Below are 18,462 nucleotides of genomic sequence, written 5' to 3' on the forward strand. Positions count from 1 at the left end.
GATTTAACATTTGTTCAAAGATATCCCTGAATGCTACACCCTGGGAAGACAACGCCCCTTGAGATATATCTTATTTACGATCTCGTGAACTTCCAATAATCAAAACTGATCACTACACATGACACAGGATACTCTCACACCCCGGTTGAGATTTATGTATTTGCGACATACAATGTGTGGGACCACTGTGGAGGTTCATGCCACAGGTATTGTTTGTGTATTCAGCTCCCGTGGCTAAAATGTACAACTTCACATTAGACGCCGGATAATCAAACGCAATGCAGATCCATCAGCTGCTTAAGTGGTGGTATCTGAGTTCTATAAACATTAAGAAAACGCTTCTTTGGCGCATCGTATATTTCTGGAACGTATCTTTTTTCATTCCTCCGCTCTGCTACCTATTTCGTCTGGGTTGTCACGGGTGTATCACTAAGCACAGACTCCATCTTGATTCTTATACAGAGTAAAAAATGATTTCAACTGGAAACCAGGAGAAGTCTAGTTCTTATTTATTATAGCTCTTATTCTCAGAGAATGAACCAAAGGTAACTGCTGATCAACCCCCACCCTTGCATCTCAAGAAACCCTACACTACCAGTTGCCCACTCTCTTTTCCCGAGAGAATGAAGCCCCAGAAAAATCTGCTCAACACCCACCCCCCTTGTTCTGCTCGTCTCCATCTTTCATCTCAACACTACCTTAGAAGAACATAACCATGAAACACTTTTACTAACCACCCCCCACCTAACCGGACATGGTAACACAACAAGCATCAATTAACAACCATTAAAATGTTGTCTTTCATAATCCTTTTGACCTAACCCCTCTCATCCCACAGAATCACCTACTCTACCCCTCCCTCTCTAAACGGACATGTACCCCCCCGGAAAAACAAATGAGACCATCTGGTCATAAATACAAATATTTTTTATATTCTCACTCAGATGCAGCTGCCAAAAGGTCAAAGGTCAAAGCAATAAATCACTCTTGCGGTGAGGAGTATACTGTATCTCTCTCTCTGGTGTCTTGGCCATCCGACCCCAATGGACTCTCCCACTCGGCCCATTCATGGCTCATCTCTGAGGCTAGGACAATGGAGACCCTGACCATTTGTGAACAATACCTGAAAAAAACAATAATTTCAAAGAGCACCTATAGTTATGAGCATATTATCATTGGCATGGGAAGAAAAAAGAAAACCCTGGACAGAAATATGACAGAATTTAAAAAGTAAGGAAAATATGAATGAACAGTCAAGCAAGTACATTAATTAAAGTATTAATTTAATTAAAGTATTAATTTAATTAATAAAGGAAAAAACCATAAGACTATATGGTTGTGGTGGAAAATATCAATGAGACATCTGCACTTGTATGTTGAAGATCTGGCAAGTTAGTGACAACACAATCCAGTAGTGGTTGTCAATGTGAGCTTTTTGGTTTTATGGCAGAGTAAGTCACCATCTCATGGTTGGAGTGTTGTATTCTAACAGAGGAGTATATAACACTGTCTAGTTGGTTACGGACGTCAGAGTCTTTACTGAAGGAGACATCAGCATAGTGGAGACAGGATGGATCTCTGGGGATGTTTGCAGTATCATTGATCAAACTGTAGATGTCTTCTGAATGCTGGTTGGTTGATGTGGCGTGGTCAGTGATTTTGTCATGTGTATCCAGGTTCTGATTGGTCTCTGTGGAGTAGGTGGGGTTGGTGATGATGCCTGTGTCTGGGTCCTGGTTGGCTGTCGTAGAACCCGGAACCAATGTTCTGACGGGGCGTGTGGATGCTTCAGAGGAACATTAATAGTGATTATTTGTTCATTCGTTTATTTATATTTTATTAGTTAATTCAAATTAATTTATATTATTTGGAGATTTGCTATACTTAGTAAGCTCTTGTCTCTGTCTCGTCTCTGTTTGAAGAAAATGAAGAGCAGCAGACCCAGAAGTAGAAGCCCAAGAACCAGACCAGCACCAGAATACACCAGATTACCTAAAAGAACCAGACCATCACCAGAATACACCATATAACCATAAGAACCAGACCAACAACAGAACACATCAGATGAGTATAAGGTTCTGAACACTGCGCAATAATCCTTCGAACAGTGTCTGTTTTGGTCAGACCAGCTACAACCGGTGTACCACATTGAGGTTGTTGTGGTGCTTCTCCTTAGTACCACCACCTGCTTGATCTCTGCCAAACAGATCTGTCCACAGAGCTCAGTGATTTTCTGGAGGTTCCACGGACCTTCAGATGTCTCAGAAGAAGTGTTTTTTGATATAAGATCAGTGATACCAAGGGATTTGAATATGTTTATTTACCTGATCCATTTCTTGGTGATGGAGATGATGGTGATGATGGTGATGGTGATGATGGTGATGGTAATGATGGTGATGATGGTGATGATGATGATGGTGATGGTGATGGTAATGATGGTGATGATGGTGATGATGATGATGGTGATGGTAATGATGGTGATGATGCTGATGATGATGATGGTGATGGTAATGATGGTGATGATGGTGATGATGGTGATGGTAATGATGGTGATGATGGTGATGATGATGATGGTGATGGTAATGATGGTGATGATGGTGATGATGATGATGATGATGATGGTAATGATGGTTGTGGTAATGATGGTTGTGATAATGATGGTAGTGGTGATGACGAGGGTGATGGTGAGATGGAGGTAGTCGTGTTTCGGGTTGCTGTGTTGGTTGATTTCACTAAAAACAACAGGAAAATGTACCGCTGGAAAATGTTCAAGCAATGTCTGGATAGAGAGAGATGGAGTGATCAGGATAGAGAGATGGAGTGATCAGGAGAGAGAGATGGAGTGATCAGGAGAGAGAGAAGGAAAGATCAGGAGAGAGAGATGGAGAAATCAGGAGAGAGAGATGGAGAGATCAGGAGAAAGAGATGGAGAGATCAGGAGAGAGAGATGGAGTGATCAGGAGAGAGAGATGGAGTGATCAGGAGTGATATGTAGAGATCAGGAGAGAGAGAGATAGAGTGATCAGGAGAGAGAGATGGAGTGATCAGGAGTGAAATTGAGTTGTCCAGTGTTCCTAACTTAAGCTTTTGAACCTAGAAAATGTGCATTTAAAACCAACAGAAGCTCTGAACAGAGCAGAGCAGCGCAGCTTCATTTCATTTCCAAGACCTTTGCAATACCATCATGACAGAAAGACTGTGGGAAGGATAGAGAGATTGTGTCTCTCAAGACAGATGTGAAGAAAAGGTGTTTCCTGTTGATGGGTGTTAGGGGTCTCCTTTTACTCATCACACTTGACTTCCATTCATTCAACTCAAAGCTTTCCTGTCTTGAAACCCCCCTATCTGTCTCTATAGTTCCCTCTCTCACCACTGTCTGCCCCTGACCTCTCATGTCTTTATACATGACTCTCCCTTCTTCCCCATTCAGAAAAAACACACAACGTTTACTGTCTCTCTCTTCAACTTTCCCCATCTTGTTCCTTATTTTATGAACAAATTTGAACATTTGATAACTTAGTTTTGCTGTTGTTTTTAGTGACATCAAACAACACTATCTTCACAACAAGCTCCACCTTGTTATTACTATTACAGGATATAGGTTTATTCACTCCACACCAGTAGGTTCCTTCATCATGTCTGGTCAGTCGTCTGATGACCACCATGAAGTAGTTTCCCTCAGTGTCGTCATACAGAGAGGATCTACCACTGTTGCATGTTTTGTTTTCCCTTAATGATAACAACCTTCTTTTCAAAACTGCATTTTGTGTTTCCTTGTGTTATCTTTGACTAATATTAAAATGTATTTGATGATCTGAAACATTTAAGTGTGACAAATACGAAATCAGGAAGGGGGCAAACACTTTTTCACACCACTGTATGTATTTTGAATACCTACTGTATGCTAAAGGGAAATAAACATGTTTACACTCACTTAAAACACGTAGGTTGACCTGTGTGATCAGTGTGATGTAACCATAATTAGACCTCCTGGTATCTACTCCACACCAGTATGTCCCAGTATCATATTCAGCCAGGTCACTGATGGTCACTGTGAAGCTTTTCTCTGCTCTTTTCTTCGATAGAGAGAATCTTCCTTCTTGTAAGGATGATTTTGCTGACATCATGTATTTGCAGTCAGGTGTGCTGTCCTCCTTGCAGAAATACTTGTTGCTGCTCTCATATTTCTTTGGATAGTTACAGAGGATGGCAGCTTCTCCTCCCAGACGGACCGTCTCTGTGACTGAAATCTTACAGCATTTATCTGTGAACAGAAAAACCCATAACCACAGTCTAATACTACAGACTGACTTTGTTAGTGATTCTGATCATGTTATTACAACGAGACAAATTCATTTGACCGTTGAAAAATAAGGGTTCTCACCTTCCTTTACCTCTAGCTCCACCTTGTTATTATTTTTGTTGGATTTAAGTGTATCCATTCCACACCAGTAGATTCCTTCATCTTGTCTGGTCAGTTGTCTGATGACGACCTTGAAGAAGTTTTCCCCAGTGTCGTCATGCATAGAGAATCTACCTCTGTTCTGCCAGGTGTTCTGACTAGTTCTTATTTTATCCACACAACTCAATAAATTCCGTCCCTTGCAGAAAAATATCTCAATTTCTCTTTCTCCCCTGTAGTAATCAAAATGACAGTGGATGATGACAGTTCCTCCAGAGTATCCAGTCACTTTGAAGGAGCTCACACAACCTGTCAATCAGACGGGGAGTAAAATATAGATTTAGTATGTGTTTCCGACGCTCGTTCCATAGCTTGTTCTAGACAACTGTATTTATGTGTGTATTTATGGTAAGTATACTTTTACCAGCGGTGTCAAATTCCAAACCTTGGAAAGGAAGGTTTGGAGTGAGGAACAGAATGGTTAAAATGAAGAGACCACTGCAAATTGAACCCTTTTCAACTTTTTTGGAAAGCAAATAAAAAGGTGCAGTGGTCTGTTAATAGTTTCGAGAGATGTATCAACTCATCCTACATCCCACACAGGTTGGTCCTGAGAAGGGAGGAGCTCAACAGGCATCGCTGATGGATCTACAATGATGGAACAGTCGGGCTAGCTAACAAACCGGGGGGCTACAGACAAAACAGAAAGTACTGATCGGATTGGGACAGGCTAGTACCAACGGCCAATGGTTTTGGGGGGCTGGACCAGTAGCAGTAGTGCTAGCTAGCATGGGTGCAGTGTGACAAGATGTGGGCGCCTGAGAGTACCGGAGTCCTGGACTTGTCCGTAAGAGTTGTAGTGCTATTGGATCTTTCTACAGTACCTGTCATGAAGGAGAGGATGAATGTCAGTAGGATCCTCATCTTGTTGCGTTTCCGGTGTTTACAGCTTCTCTCCAGGTCTGGTTCAGGTCTCCAAATATTCACTTCCTGGTGCATTGGTGTGCTCTGTTTGTAAAATAAATACACTTTATTTAATTCAATCTAATTTAATATCCTTGTGTCCCTATCACTCTATGCGTACATTATTACAAACTAATGAACTTCCCTTTTCTGCCTCTCTCTTTACTAGTTCACCACATCCTCTTTCCGACAGACCCTCTCTCTGTACTCTCTCATGCAGTCTGGTGTCTTGAGAGGAGAGCTGCTCTGTCATTCTACCACTAGGGGGTGCTCCCTCCCTCCATCACAGGTCCTGTGTTTGAAAGTAGTAAGTGCCGAAGAAGAGCTACTTGGTGAATTTGACCGGTGGTCTGAAAGTTGCAGAAGCAAGATGGTTTAGGTACGTTTGCTTTAAAAAATTGATTTTACAGCAGAGTATCTGTTCCCCTTTCAAAACCGACGAAGGAGAACCACACTCACTGTCTGGGAAAGGCATTCGACTTCCTTTTACATCGGCACACATAACTTGGTGGTTATGCGAACAACAACCGTAGATGAGGTCAAGAGTCAAAGCACCGTGGTTTTGTCGAAGCCATGCAGTCGACGATTCACAAGCCTAAAGGGTTCACAACGCGACGCCCGTCGACCGGCGGTGACCAGCATTAGGAAGGGAAATCTTTGAGGGGAAACCAGAGGTCATCACCTTTCGACGCGCGGCGAAGCAGAAGATGCGGTGGAATAAATGTGACGGAATCAAATGTTAGCAGTGTGTTTTATATACTCCGTTTTAGACATTACTTCTGTGGTGTAAAGCGACACCAGACACCCAAACACAGAGACTACACCTCCAAAAGAAGCATTTACTTTTATTCATGCGGAGAAGCGACCGAGACCAAGGTGTCTTTCACAGCTTAGCAGTACATAGTGAGAATTTAATGAGGTCAAAGTTTAGTGTTTGATTTTGAGGACAGGGAGGAGAGGTCAGTTATGTGTAGAACAAATTATTAAAAGTTAACATGGAGAACGTGAACAAGAGAACAATCAAATTACTGAATGAATGAGCATACTGGCCATTTATATAAGAGAAAGCAAAATACTACATTTTGAAGTGATTGATGGCTGAGTACATCAATGAGACATCGACAGTTGAATGTTGAGGATCTGGGAGGTCAAGGGAATCAGAGTCCTTACTGAAGGAGACCACAGCATAATGGAGATAGGATGGATCCATGGGGAGGTTAACAGGATCATAGTTCACACTGCTCTGAGCCACTGTAGAAGAATCAATGTTGGAGTAGATGTTCAGATCTGGATGCTGACTGGTTGATGTGGCATAGTCGGTCATGATGTCATGTGTATCTGGGTTCTGATTGGTCTCTGTGCAGTAGGTGGGGTTGGTGACCAGGTGTGGATCCTGGTTGGCTGTTGTGGAGTCAGGAACCAATGTTCTTGCAGAGTTTTTGGATACTTAAGCGGAACACAAGCATACCAAAACATAGTTTTTGTATACATTTGTATAAATGTCTTTAGGTTTATTTAGTCAATAATAATTGTATTGTTAAATGTGTGATGAAACTGTACCTGTGGATCTCTTCGCTCTCTGTCTTCTCTTTCTGAAGAATATGAAGAGCAGCAGACCCAGAAGAAGCAGAACCAGAACCAGACCAACACCAGAATACACCAGATTACCTATAAGAACCAGACCATCACCAGAATACAACAGATTACCTATAAGAACCAGACCTTCACCAGAATACAACAGATTACCTATAAGAACCAGACCTACACCATAATAAACAAAATCAACAATAATAACCAGGTCAACACCAGAATACACCTTTCCAGCTTTCAAAAGAAAGTATGTGCCCCCCCCCCCCCCCCCCCCACACACCCCCCCGCATTGTGGACTTATTGATGTGAAAAAATAATGAGGTATGACACCTCGAAGGGCCTAGCGACATTGAACTGCGCTGAAAATAGGACATGAGCAGGGGTTTTTATAACCAGAAAGGCCAGGTTTCCTGGCCTGTTTGACACCTTAATAGGTTGAAAGGCGTTACCAAAGTTTGCATTCGGTAGTGCAAGAGTGAAAGCTCCATCAAGGAAAAGGAATTCCTTAAAAATGTGATTATTAGTAGTTTCAGTTCAAGTTACAGTACGATGCTTGCTCCTAATGGTTACAGTACAATGCTTGCTCCTATTGGTTACAGTACAATGCTTGCTCCTAATGGTTACAGTACGATGCTTGTTCCTAATAGTTACAGTAAGATGCTTGTTCCTAAGGGTTACATTATGATGCTTGCTCCTAATGGTTACATTATGATGCTTGCTCCTAATGGTTACAGTATGATGCTTGCTCCTAATGGTTACAGTATGATGCTTGTTCCTAATAGTTACAGTAAGATGCTTGTTCCTAATGGTTACAGTATGATGCTTGCTCCTAATGGTTACATTATGATGCTTGCTCCTAATGGTTACAGTATGATGCTTGCTCCTAATGGTTACAGTTCGATGCTTGCTCCTAATGGTTACAGTACAATGCTTGCTCCTAATGGTTACAGTTCGATGTTTGCTCCTAATGGTTACAGTATAATGCTTGCTCCTAATGGTTACAGTACGATGCTTGCTCCTAATGGTTACAATATGATGCTTGCTCCTAATGGTTACAGTTCGATGCTTGCTCCTAATGGTTACAGTACAATGCTTGCTCCTAATGGTTACAGTTCGATGCTTGCTCCTAATGGTTACATTATGATGCTTGCTCCTAATGGTTACAGTATGATGCTTGCTCCTAATGGTTACAGTACGATGCTTGCTCCTAATGGTTACAATATGATGCTTGCTCCTAATAGTTACAGTATGATGCTTGCTCCTAAAGATTACAGTACGATGCTTGCTCCTAATGGTTACAGTGCGTGCTTGTTCCTAATGGTTACAGTATGATGCTTGTTCCTAATGGTTACAGTGCGATGCTTGTTCCTAATGGTTACAGTGCGATGCTTGTTCCTAATGGTTACAGTATGATGCTTGTTCCTAATAGTTTGAGGAAGAGAAAAGGGAAGGAACTGTGATAATGAAAAAAAAGAGAGACTAGACAAGGGAAAACTGTGAATGAGTTGTAGGTATACTGCCATGCTGGTGTACCTGTAGCGGAGTGGGAAGAGTCAGTTGCCATGAGTATAGGTCTGGAGGGAGTAGGAGAAGCTGAATACAGAAAGGGCAAACAAGAGAAAGAGAGTTGAAAGACATAGAGTAAAAAGACAATGCAAAAATAACATTTATAAAGAGTAATGATTAATGTTTCATACATTCTTGGTCCACAGTGAGATTTACTTCAGTTTGGTGATCTGAACCCCACCCGTCTATGAAACACCAGTATGTATCAGTGTCCTGTAGTGTCAGGTTACTGATGATCACAGTGAAGACTCTTCTCTTTCTGTCGTCATACAGAGAGTATCTACCATTAGAAGTCCATGATGACGGCTGATTACTTTGGATGACAGGAACTTTGTGTGCCCAGATCCCCTTATAGAAGTACTTTGGATATGTCTCCCATCCCTGGTCATAAGGACACTCAATACTAGTTGATCCTCCTTCTTGACCTCTTCTTGTTATTACCTCTGATGTCACACAGACTCCAGCTACAACAGAAACACACAGAGAAACAGACAGCCTGTAATGAATAGTCCTCAGTAAGATGTTGATATTGATAGTCTCTCACGCAGAGATAAGGTAACGTAGCGAAAGGTCCTCAGTAAAATGTTGATCGGCTCACACAAATAGAAACAGACAGCATGTACTGAACTGTTGATATTGATATTGTTGATATTGATTGATAGATATTTATTATGTGATTCCACATTATATTATATTACTCACCACATAGAAGGACATGGCTGACAGATATGAATCTCCTCATCATGTTCTCAGTCTCGTGGCGACTCTCCCTCATCATCAACACACTTCTGTGGTCCTCCTCTCTACAGTCGCTTCCAGTCACCAACACACCAACTCACTCCCTGTCACTCAGTCTCCATAAACACAACTCAGTCCACATTTAAGATGTCTGGTAAATGATTAATCCTCTGGCCTGTCTCTCTCTTTCTATCTGGTTAGTAGTCTGGTCTGTTCCTGTTATTCAGCTGCATGTCATTGTCTGTGGTTTCGCATTGTGTCTGACAGTGTTTTCAGTTGGTGCATGTTTGTATGTGTGTGTGTGTTTGTGTTTGTGTGTGTGTGTGTATCTGTTCATTAGCAGAACTCGAGAACAAGTGACTTCTGCTGCTTTCTGACCATTGACCTCCTTCGTCTTGCGGATTTTGAAATACATGGGTGTGGCTAATACACAAGTTTACATTATTAAAACTTTGAACACCTGGAGGTCTCAGAAACTCATGTAGCAAATATGATACAACTGGCGTTACTGGGTTTTCAGGAACATATTTTATTCTTCAACACATTTGTTTTGGTAGCATCCTATGGTAGGTGTTTAATATTAATGTACAATGAATGTACGTGTCATGACCTTTTGCAAAAGCCCCGCCTATCTTAGTTACTGTTGCAACATCCCGTGGTTGTTTGTGGTAACTTCTGTAAACAGTCAATCACAGAGTGGAAACGTAGCATATTACCGGTCAGTGTAAGTCACTGTTTTTGGAGGAATACCTCCGCGATGTCCAGATCAAGGCATTGCAATATGCAGTGGAAGGATATGTTCACAATATTCAGATAAAATAGGAACGGGACACAATAATTGAAACAAACAGATCTCAATCAAGGATTGAGAAACCCTATGAACTCAAATGCGATCAGCACAGCCTTGTGGACCAGTCATGCTCTTACCCTGCCAGGTAAGTTCTGTTTATATAGCTATTATTGAACTCTTTATTGAACATCATCCTATCAACTTCAGCAGTAAGTCACCTCTTAAAGTTGCCAGTGCCCTGACATAACAAACTAATATTAGAAGTAGCTAGCTATCTATTTAACGTAGTAGTAACAATTAAGTTATATTAATGTAATGGTCATGTTAGCACAAACAACTAACATGGGGATACTCAGTTGGAGATCCATAGTTCTAAATGTTGATTGAGAAACAATATGAGCACCTTTTGAATTGGAGGTCAAAGGGGCTTTTCTTCCTCTAGTTTCTCAGATTTTCAGAATAGAGGCCCTCAACAGGAAGAAATGTCTAGTGCTATAAGAACAGGAAGTGATGTGTGTAGTAAGAACTGAAGAGGAACTAATGGGTAGATTAGGCACACGCAACAATCTGCCTCTTCACACAGAGAAATACACACAGTGAAAAAAACTAATTCTGATAATTACTGTAAGAAAACACAGTGATACTGATATTAAAACTGACCATTACTGTAAGACAATGCAATAATACTGAAAGCTCTGTTATACAATAAACTTTAGCAAATACTGTTATCAATACTGCAGTTCTGAAGATAATAGACATCCAGTGATGAAGAGGATCAATTTAAATTAGAAAACGACTGTACATTTTGAATGTCAAACAGTCTATAACACTTTTCAAACCCTTTCCCGTAACTGGATCTCTCCTTTTCCTCCTCCAATCCTCACCAAACTAGGTACTCAGAGGAGCCCCAGAGTTAAATCTTATCCTGAGGGATTAAAGGGGTCTGGTGATGGTTGAATGTTGTTTAAATTGGATAAAAAACTGATGACTGAAATTATTCTAACAAAATGTCCCTTTAAACTATTGGTAGGTAGAGTCTTGAGGGGCCAGGTTGATGGTTTGGTAGGTGGAGTCTTGAGGGGCCAGGTTGATGGTTTGGTAGGTGGAGTCTTGAGGGGCCGGGTTGATGGTTTGGAAGGTGGAGTCTTGGGTTGATGAGTCTGGTTTGGTGTCTGGCCCTGGGGAACACAACATGGTTAAAAAAAACTATTTTCTTTGTGTGCACATACCTACAGTACAGACACTCAACATACACCCTTCATTCATTAACATTTATTATCACACACATACAGTACATAAAGTCAACAACCTTCATTAATTATCATTCAATTTCAACCAAATTTATGCTCAAACACATTTATATTGGTAGTATTCACACCCCATCTATCAATTCTTTGTGATGCCTCCAGTGGATAAAAACACTCTTCTTTAAAGTGTCTTCCTGTAAAGTCTGACATGGTTGGACATCATTTTAAGAGGGTCTTGGACCCCTGTTCCATGAAGCACATTTTGAGATCCTTGATAGTCTCAGGTTTGTGCTTGTGGACTGTCCTCTTTAATTCAGACCACAGGTTTTCAACTGGATTCCAGTCTACTTAAAAATCTGTCAACTCAGTGTAAATACATAAGAGGGTTTCTCACTGGATTTCCTGTCTGTCCTCCATTTATAGATCAGTAACAGGATGAGTCCCAACACCAACACAGCCAGACTCACACAGACACTCATTTTCATACTGGTGTATGTGGGGGTGTGTGGTTCTGGGTCAGAGGCTGAAAGCGGCAACCGTCCTGGGTGTTTCAGAGGAAGTCCTATGAACCTTACGTTTGAGGTAATTGGGTACACATTCCCATCAACACATAATGACCTTTAACCCTTATGTACTGATGGGAATGTGAGAGGAATGTAAAGAGGGGAGAGGGAGAGGAAGGAAGACAGGAAAGACAGAACGAGAGAGATACATGAGAAAATGAAAGAGAGTGATAAGACAACACGGGAGGACCAACTAAGGGGTGAGAGAGAGGGGGGGGGGGGTGAGATAGAGGGGGTGAGAGAGAGAGAGAGGTGAGTAGCGATGAGGGAGAGTAAAGGAGTGGGAAAAGGAGGGAGGTGAAAGGAGGAGAGTTACAGGATGAAAGAGTTAGAGAGAGGATGGAAAGAAAAGAGTCATGGGAGACAGCATGTGAAAGAGAGACATACATTAGGACAGAGAGAGAGAGAGAGAGAGACAAAGTTAAGGACTGTGAAAATTAGAAATGAAAAAATATGAGAAGGACTAGAAAAAATACATACTCTGAATTAATCAACTAACTCAACCCCAAGTTTCCCAATGGGGTTGAGCTACTGCCAGTGTGTGCTGAGCCCAGGTCCAAAGTTATGAACGGAACATATTTAAGCAGCCGATTTGTATTTACAAAGGATGATTGACAGTCCTGGACACCTCTATGACCTTTGTGTCTGCAATACAACGTCATTTTATTTTCTTCCATTTCCTGTCTTGTTTCCTGTCTCTCGGGGGTTTCTGGGGAAGTTAACAGTATCATGTAGTTTAGCAGCCAAAGTAAAGCAATGACCAAGACACAACCCAATTTATTTCCATAATTAGGCATGGTCTTCCATTTCTCTCTGTTTTCCAGAGAAAATGAACACATTCACATTATTGCTGAGATTTCTGTTATCTTCCACACACATGGCTATAAATGTGGACTCCAAAACAACAGCATATTTAAAATCAATAAACAATAAACAATAAACTATTTATGGCATGACTGCAACCAGAGCCCTGACATACCGTTCAGTTATCAAAGCACTGCAGATTTGACCCAGCTATGTAGAGGTTATGAAGTGACACATGCTATGCAGAGGTTATGAAGTGACACATGCTGTGGATCCAAAGTGTGATACAGGCTTCCTGAGTTCTCTGGTACCAGTGTTCCTGCTTTCAAACACTGACCTCTGCTGGACTCCTTATATCAGAAAGTATTGAAACACTTTTACTTACTCAATTTCTTTTCATTTTAGCCTTATTCTAAAATCTACTTACGATTCTTCCGAAATATTTGTAAATCCATAAAAAAAAGTGAAAAAGCACATTTACATGATTATTGAGACTGCTTTACTCAGCTACTTTGTTGAAACACCTCTGGCAGTGATTACAGCCATTAGTCTTCTGGGGTTTGATGCTACATGCTTGGTACACCTGTGTTTGTTTTGAAGCTTAAACCCATTCTTCTCTATTGATCCTCTCAAGATCTGACAGGTTGGATTAGAGATTTGTCCAGAAGCCACTATTGCATTGTTTTGGAAATGTGATTAAAGTTGTTGGAAAGAGAAACTTCACCCCAGTCTGAGGTCCTGACCGCTCTTGAGCAGGTATTCAACGAGGATCTGTCTCTATTTTGTTCCGTTAATCTTTTCCTTGAACGTGACTAGCCTCCCAGTCCTTGCTGCCGATAAACCCAAAGCTTTATGCTACCTCCACCACGCTTCAAAGGAAGTATTGCCCAAGGGATTAGCAGGGAAAGATTTCCCTTGTGACTTCACGCTTGGCAGTCCAAAAAAGTTTAATGTTGGTTTCATCAGTCCATTAGGTGCCTCTTTTTTTAACCAAACCCCAGGCTTGTCATGTGCCTTTTACTGAGTCTGGCCACTCATCGTGAGTGCTGCAGAGACATTGTGACTGATTTATGATAATGAAGTGCATCTGTTAGCTCGTTAGCTGGCAAGTGTGCAAGCACAGTACTAATTAATGCATTCAACATTTGTGACTTCAGCAGTGATGGCGCTGTAACAGGAGGAATTTATAATGTACTTGAAAGGTTTTGGCACGAGAGCCAATTCTCATACAATTCAGAAAACAAAAAAAGTTTAAACAACACTCTTCATTGTTATTTACATAATTTGTCTGTTTTAGTACCTCCAGTAATATTCTCGCCTTCGTCATCCAACAATATAACGGAAGCACAGTTGCAAAAAAATGCGAACTGAGAGAAATGTGAGGATATGAACCCCGGATTCTAATTCCCTTTTTTCAATGGCCCACCAAACCATTGCGCCACAAAGTCTTTTAATGTTAAGGGGGAAAAAAACATATACATTAAACATGCAGTACTTATTTCTGACCAGCAGATGTCTGTGTACTGTGTAAAATACACTGTGGCCACAATTATTAGGCAAGTGAGTATTCTGATCATATCATTATTTCCATGCACATTTTCCTACTCCAAACCATATAAAATGTAATGCTCATTGGATTGATTCAAGAAGGCCATGATCTTCATGCAGGACAACGCTCCATCACATGCATCCAAGTACTACACTGTTGATGCAAGGGCATCAAAGATGTCTGAATAATGACCTGTCCCCCTTCCTCACCTGAATTAAATCCTGTTGAGAATTTGTGGACCCTTTTCAAATGTGACATTTACAGTCAGGGAAGACAATACACTTCATTTGGGAGGCTGTGGTTGCTGCTTTAGTGAAAGTTGATCGTGAACAGATCAAGAAACTGAAAGACTCCATGGATGGAAGGCTTATGGCAGTTATTGAAAACAAGTGTGGCTATATCGGTCACTGAATATTTTTGAAAAGACACACATTTTATTTAATTGTCATTTAGTGTTACTTGTTTGTTACACTTTCTTAAAAGATTTAGAATAAACACGTGAGTTGGCAGAAACTATTTTTGTAATTTAGTTGCCAAATAATTGTGCACACCGATTGATGCCTAATAACTGTGCACACTTATTTATTTCCCTGAGAAAGAACAAAACAAACAAAACAAAACACAACCAATCAAATCACCTTTCATTTAACTTAACTGTGACAGAAACACAGATTCATACCCACACACACACACACACACACACACACACACAAACACATACACACACAAACAATCCACAAATAGTGGATGTCATTGTGAGCATTTGGGTTTTATGGCAGAGTAAGTCACCATCTCATGGTTGGAGTGTTGTATTCTAACAGAGGAGTATATAACACTGTCTGGTTGGTTACGGACATCAGAGTCTTTGATGAAGTTAACAGTATCATATTGGAGACAGGATGGATCTCTGGGGATGTTAACAGTATCATATTGGAGACAGGATGGATCTCTGGAGAAGTTAACAGTATCATATTGGAGACAGGATGGATCTCTGGGGAAGTTAACAGTATCATATTGGAGACAGGATGGATCTCTGGGGATGTTAGCAGTATCATATTGGACACAGGATGGATCTCTGGGGATGTTAACAGTATCATATTGGAGACAGGATGGATCTCTGGGGATGTTAACAGTATCATATTGGAGACAGGATGGATCTCTGGGGAAGTTAACAGTATCATATTGGACACAGGATGGATCTCTGGGGAAGTTCACGGTAACGTAGCTCACACTGTCCGGAGCCTCTGTAGAAGAATCAATGTTGCAGTAGATGTCATCTTGACACTGATTGGTTGCTGTGGCATGGTTAGAGTTGATGTCATGTGTATCAGAGTGCTGATTGGCTGAGGTGGTGAATTGGGTGTTGGAAGTAATCATTTTGGAAGGGCAGGAACCTGTTAACGGGAAAGAAGACATTGATGTGTGTGTTTACATGCTTGTGTGTGTGTGTGTGTGTGTGTGTGTGTATCTAACCTGTACGTGTCTTTGATCTGTTCCTTAGTCCGAGGAATATGAGAAGAAGGAGAACCAACAGACAAACCACGACCACCAGACCAGCCCCCATATATATCAGCACATCTGGAGAACACAGTAATACAGGGGTCACACACACTAACACACACACATTAACACACACATACATATACACACACCACCAGACCAGCCCCCATAGAAACCAGTACATCTGGAGAACACAGTAATACAGGAGTCATACACACTAACACACACACATTAACACACACATACATATACACACACCACCAGACCTGCCCCCAAAGACACTAATAAATCTGGAGAACACAGTCACACACACACACACACACACACACACACAATAACACACACGACCACCAGACCAGCCCCCATTCACACCAGTATATCTGGAGAACACAGTAATTAAACACACAGGGAACACAGTAACACAGGTAACACACACTTCATGCACAACCAGACAAACACACACACAGGTTCCTTACTAGTGTTTGAATGAGTGGTCATTCCTTTAGTGGGGGCTGGTGTCATTAGGGCTGATGTTCTCACTTCTGACAGCCAGAGATGGGAGAGACAGGACAGAGATGTGGAGGAGAGAGAGACTCAACAACCCGGATCTCTCTAATGGATGTACTGACGATGTCATGGGTCAGTGCAAGCAAACATATCTCCCTCTCCAAGGACCAGGAATAACAAACACTGCTTAAAAGTTCACCTGTTGTTATGACATCAGTTGTCCTGCTGACTGTAACAGGGGGGCGGAGACTGGTTCTGGTGATGTCAGGTTGGGTGGGTGGAGCTAAAAGGTACAGGAAAGACTGTGAGACATCCTAATTGATCGTGACTGAGTGGAAGATTTTGTCATGTTTTGGACTGGCCATGATGTAAAGACCTTTTTTCTGTAAATGTTAGTGAAACAGCATGAAAGCACCTCTGACAATTCCTTGCAAAATTACCTGCTTAAATATACAGCTAAAGATAAAACATTTGCATTGATTAGCTTTGTAAAAATCTAAAATGAAAGGCATTGACTCTAGAAGATTTCACCAGAATTTTCATTGATTAGAATAAAGTCTGTACAGTTTGGTAAATAACATTACATTAAACATAAACATTCAGTAGAAATTGTGAGTTCAGCATTTCTTTTAACTATCTGAATTAAATTGTGTCATGTGGAAGAGTGAATTATCCCTTATCCCATAGAATGTGGTTGTCTCAGAACATTCAGACTGAAACCTCATTGGCCGACCTCTCTAAGTGATTCTCTCTAAGTGAGTGGCTCCGCCTTTATCAGAATAAAGGGAGTGGTTCTTAGTGAGGTGTCACCTTTCTCCACAGTCTTTAATGTAATGTCTGTAATGTCAGAACAGGGACACTCAGAAGGAAATGATGTGTGGAGTAATGAAAGAACAGGAAGTGAGGTATGTAGTAAGACCTGATAATAACTATATTGTGACAGAGATGATTTATGCAACATTGGACTCCTTAATGTACACTTAGGCAACACAGTTTAATGTACACTTTGTAAATACTAACAGCAATATGAAATCGTACTGTAATACAGCAATGCCAATACAAAGAAGTATGGTAAATCAGTATAATAGTACTACTATAATAATTGGATTACAGAAGATTACAATAACACTGGAGATGGACAACTATTTCATATCTGAAATCACTTATGAAGTTACATGTTAACCGTTATTTGTAAAATCTAACTTATGAATGTACTATTCTCTGTAAAAACAATAACATGAACACATACCTTCCACAACGCTGAGATACACCTCTTGGTATGCATCTATACCAACTCTCATCACTCCACACCAGTATGTCCCAGAGTCTGACCTCTTCAGGTCCTTGATGATCACAGTGACATGTCCATTTCCATGGTCTGCTATACTGTATCTTCCTTCAATATAGTTGTTGCTGACCCTTGTCTTAATGATAACATCTGATTCAGTTCTGCAGGGGTGCTTGCAGAAATACTTGATGTTGATCTCTAATGATCTGAAGTAACATCTGATGTCCACCCGTCCTCCTACAACTCCAGTCACTGTCAGAACCTCTGACCCAGCTGGACACAGAACTGTCACATGAAGACATGAGAAAGAGTCCAGTACATTTTAAAACTTCAACCTGTCCCCGAACACATACTTGTCATGCGCTGTTATACAGACATGTTATTAAACGAATACTAAAAACACTGACTGGTGAACTCACCTAGCAGAATGGTAACCTTAATGATGAAGAAATGATCCATGTCGGTCTCAAACCCAACTGTAATCTCCCCGTTTGAATATTATGACACTAAACCTCCCCCACTTTCTGTCTCCTCTGCTTCTGTCTCTGTTAATTCCTCAAACCAGTTGATTTAAAGTAGTTTTTTTGTGGGCAACTTCCTCTTTCTCTCTTCCCTGTTGCTCTTTCTATCTCTCTCCATTCTCTCTTCATCTTCCTCTTGCTATTTCCACATCTGTCCTCCTTTCACACTCTTCCTCGCGTCTTCCTTCCTCTTCTCCAGTTAAGCGTTTGCATTAGTGACTGGTGCTTTATAACAGAATGTAACCCATTGGATTCACTGTGGACGTAATACCTCACACAATAATAAATGCTTATTTCACCCGTACACCGTTAATATACAGTCGTGGCCAAATGTTTTGGGAATTACACAAATATTAATTTTCATTTTTTATGATGTATATTTGCATAAACTCCAGAATGTTATGAAGGGTGATCAGATGAAGTCCCTCTTTGTA

The 18,462-nt window shown here is 40.9% G+C and overlaps 3 protein-coding genes and 2 long non-coding RNA genes across 8 annotated transcripts; 1 reads left to right on the forward strand and 4 right to left on the reverse strand.

Moving 5' to 3' along the window:
- Window positions 1-1,595: 1,595 nt before the first annotated feature.
- LOC117594857 lies at window positions 1,596-2,388 on the reverse strand. Its single transcript, XR_004576118.1, has 3 exons — window positions 2,325-2,388; window positions 1,885-1,992; window positions 1,596-1,786 (listed from the first exon to the last, which is right to left on the reverse strand). It is a non-coding gene; the product is annotated as an uncharacterized LOC117594857 (long non-coding RNA).
- A 380-nt stretch (window positions 2,389-2,768) lies between these two features.
- On the reverse strand, window positions 2,769-5,564 carry LOC105029371 (polymeric immunoglobulin receptor). The gene is made up of 4 exons (XM_034294459.1): window positions 5,287-5,564; window positions 4,385-4,711; window positions 3,935-4,264; window positions 2,769-2,779 (listed from the first exon to the last, which is right to left on the reverse strand). The coding sequence occupies exons 1-4, from the start codon at window positions 5,399-5,401 to the stop codon at window positions 2,769-2,771; spliced, it is 783 nt and encodes a 260-aa protein (XP_034150350.1). The 5' UTR covers window positions 5,402-5,564.
- A 608-nt stretch (window positions 5,565-6,172) lies between these two features.
- LOC105029361 (CMRF35-like molecule 4) lies at window positions 6,173-9,651 on the reverse strand. Of its 3 annotated transcripts, none has more exons than XM_020049422.3 (5): window positions 9,224-9,651; window positions 8,653-8,985; window positions 8,489-8,548; window positions 6,926-7,033; window positions 6,173-6,811 (listed from the first exon to the last, which is right to left on the reverse strand). In XM_020049422.3, the coding sequence occupies exons 1-5, from the start codon at window positions 9,297-9,299 to the stop codon at window positions 6,441-6,443; spliced, it is 948 nt and encodes a 315-aa protein (XP_019904981.2). In that variant the 5' UTR covers window positions 9,300-9,651; the 3' UTR covers window positions 6,173-6,440.
- A 140-nt stretch (window positions 9,652-9,791) lies between these two features.
- On the forward strand, window positions 9,792-16,335 carry LOC117594856. The gene is made up of 3 exons (XR_004576117.1): window positions 9,792-10,194; window positions 15,714-15,802; window positions 16,262-16,335. It is a non-coding gene; the product is annotated as an uncharacterized LOC117594856 (long non-coding RNA).
- On the reverse strand, window positions 14,602-18,043 carry LOC106023661. Of its 2 annotated transcripts, XM_034294083.1 has the most exons (6): window positions 17,927-18,043; window positions 17,469-17,792; window positions 16,419-16,502; window positions 16,189-16,254; window positions 15,686-15,790; window positions 14,602-15,606 (listed from the first exon to the last, which is right to left on the reverse strand). In XM_034294083.1, exons 1-6 carry the CDS (start codon window positions 17,964-17,966, stop codon window positions 14,963-14,965), a joined length of 1,263 nt encoding a protein of 420 aa, XP_034149974.1. In that variant the 5' UTR covers window positions 17,967-18,043; the 3' UTR covers window positions 14,602-14,962. The 2 variants fall into 2 exon arrangements, with proteins under 2 accessions (XP_034149974.1, XP_034149975.1); XM_034294084.1 differs by lacking the exon at window positions 16,189-16,254.
- Window positions 18,044-18,462: the final 419 nt, after the last annotated feature.

The sequence above is a fragment of the Esox lucius genome, chromosome 9 (genome assembly GCF_011004845.1).
Source record: "Esox lucius isolate fEsoLuc1 chromosome 9, fEsoLuc1.pri, whole genome shotgun sequence".
Taxonomy (NCBI): domain Eukaryota; kingdom Metazoa; phylum Chordata; class Actinopteri; order Esociformes; family Esocidae; genus Esox; species Esox lucius.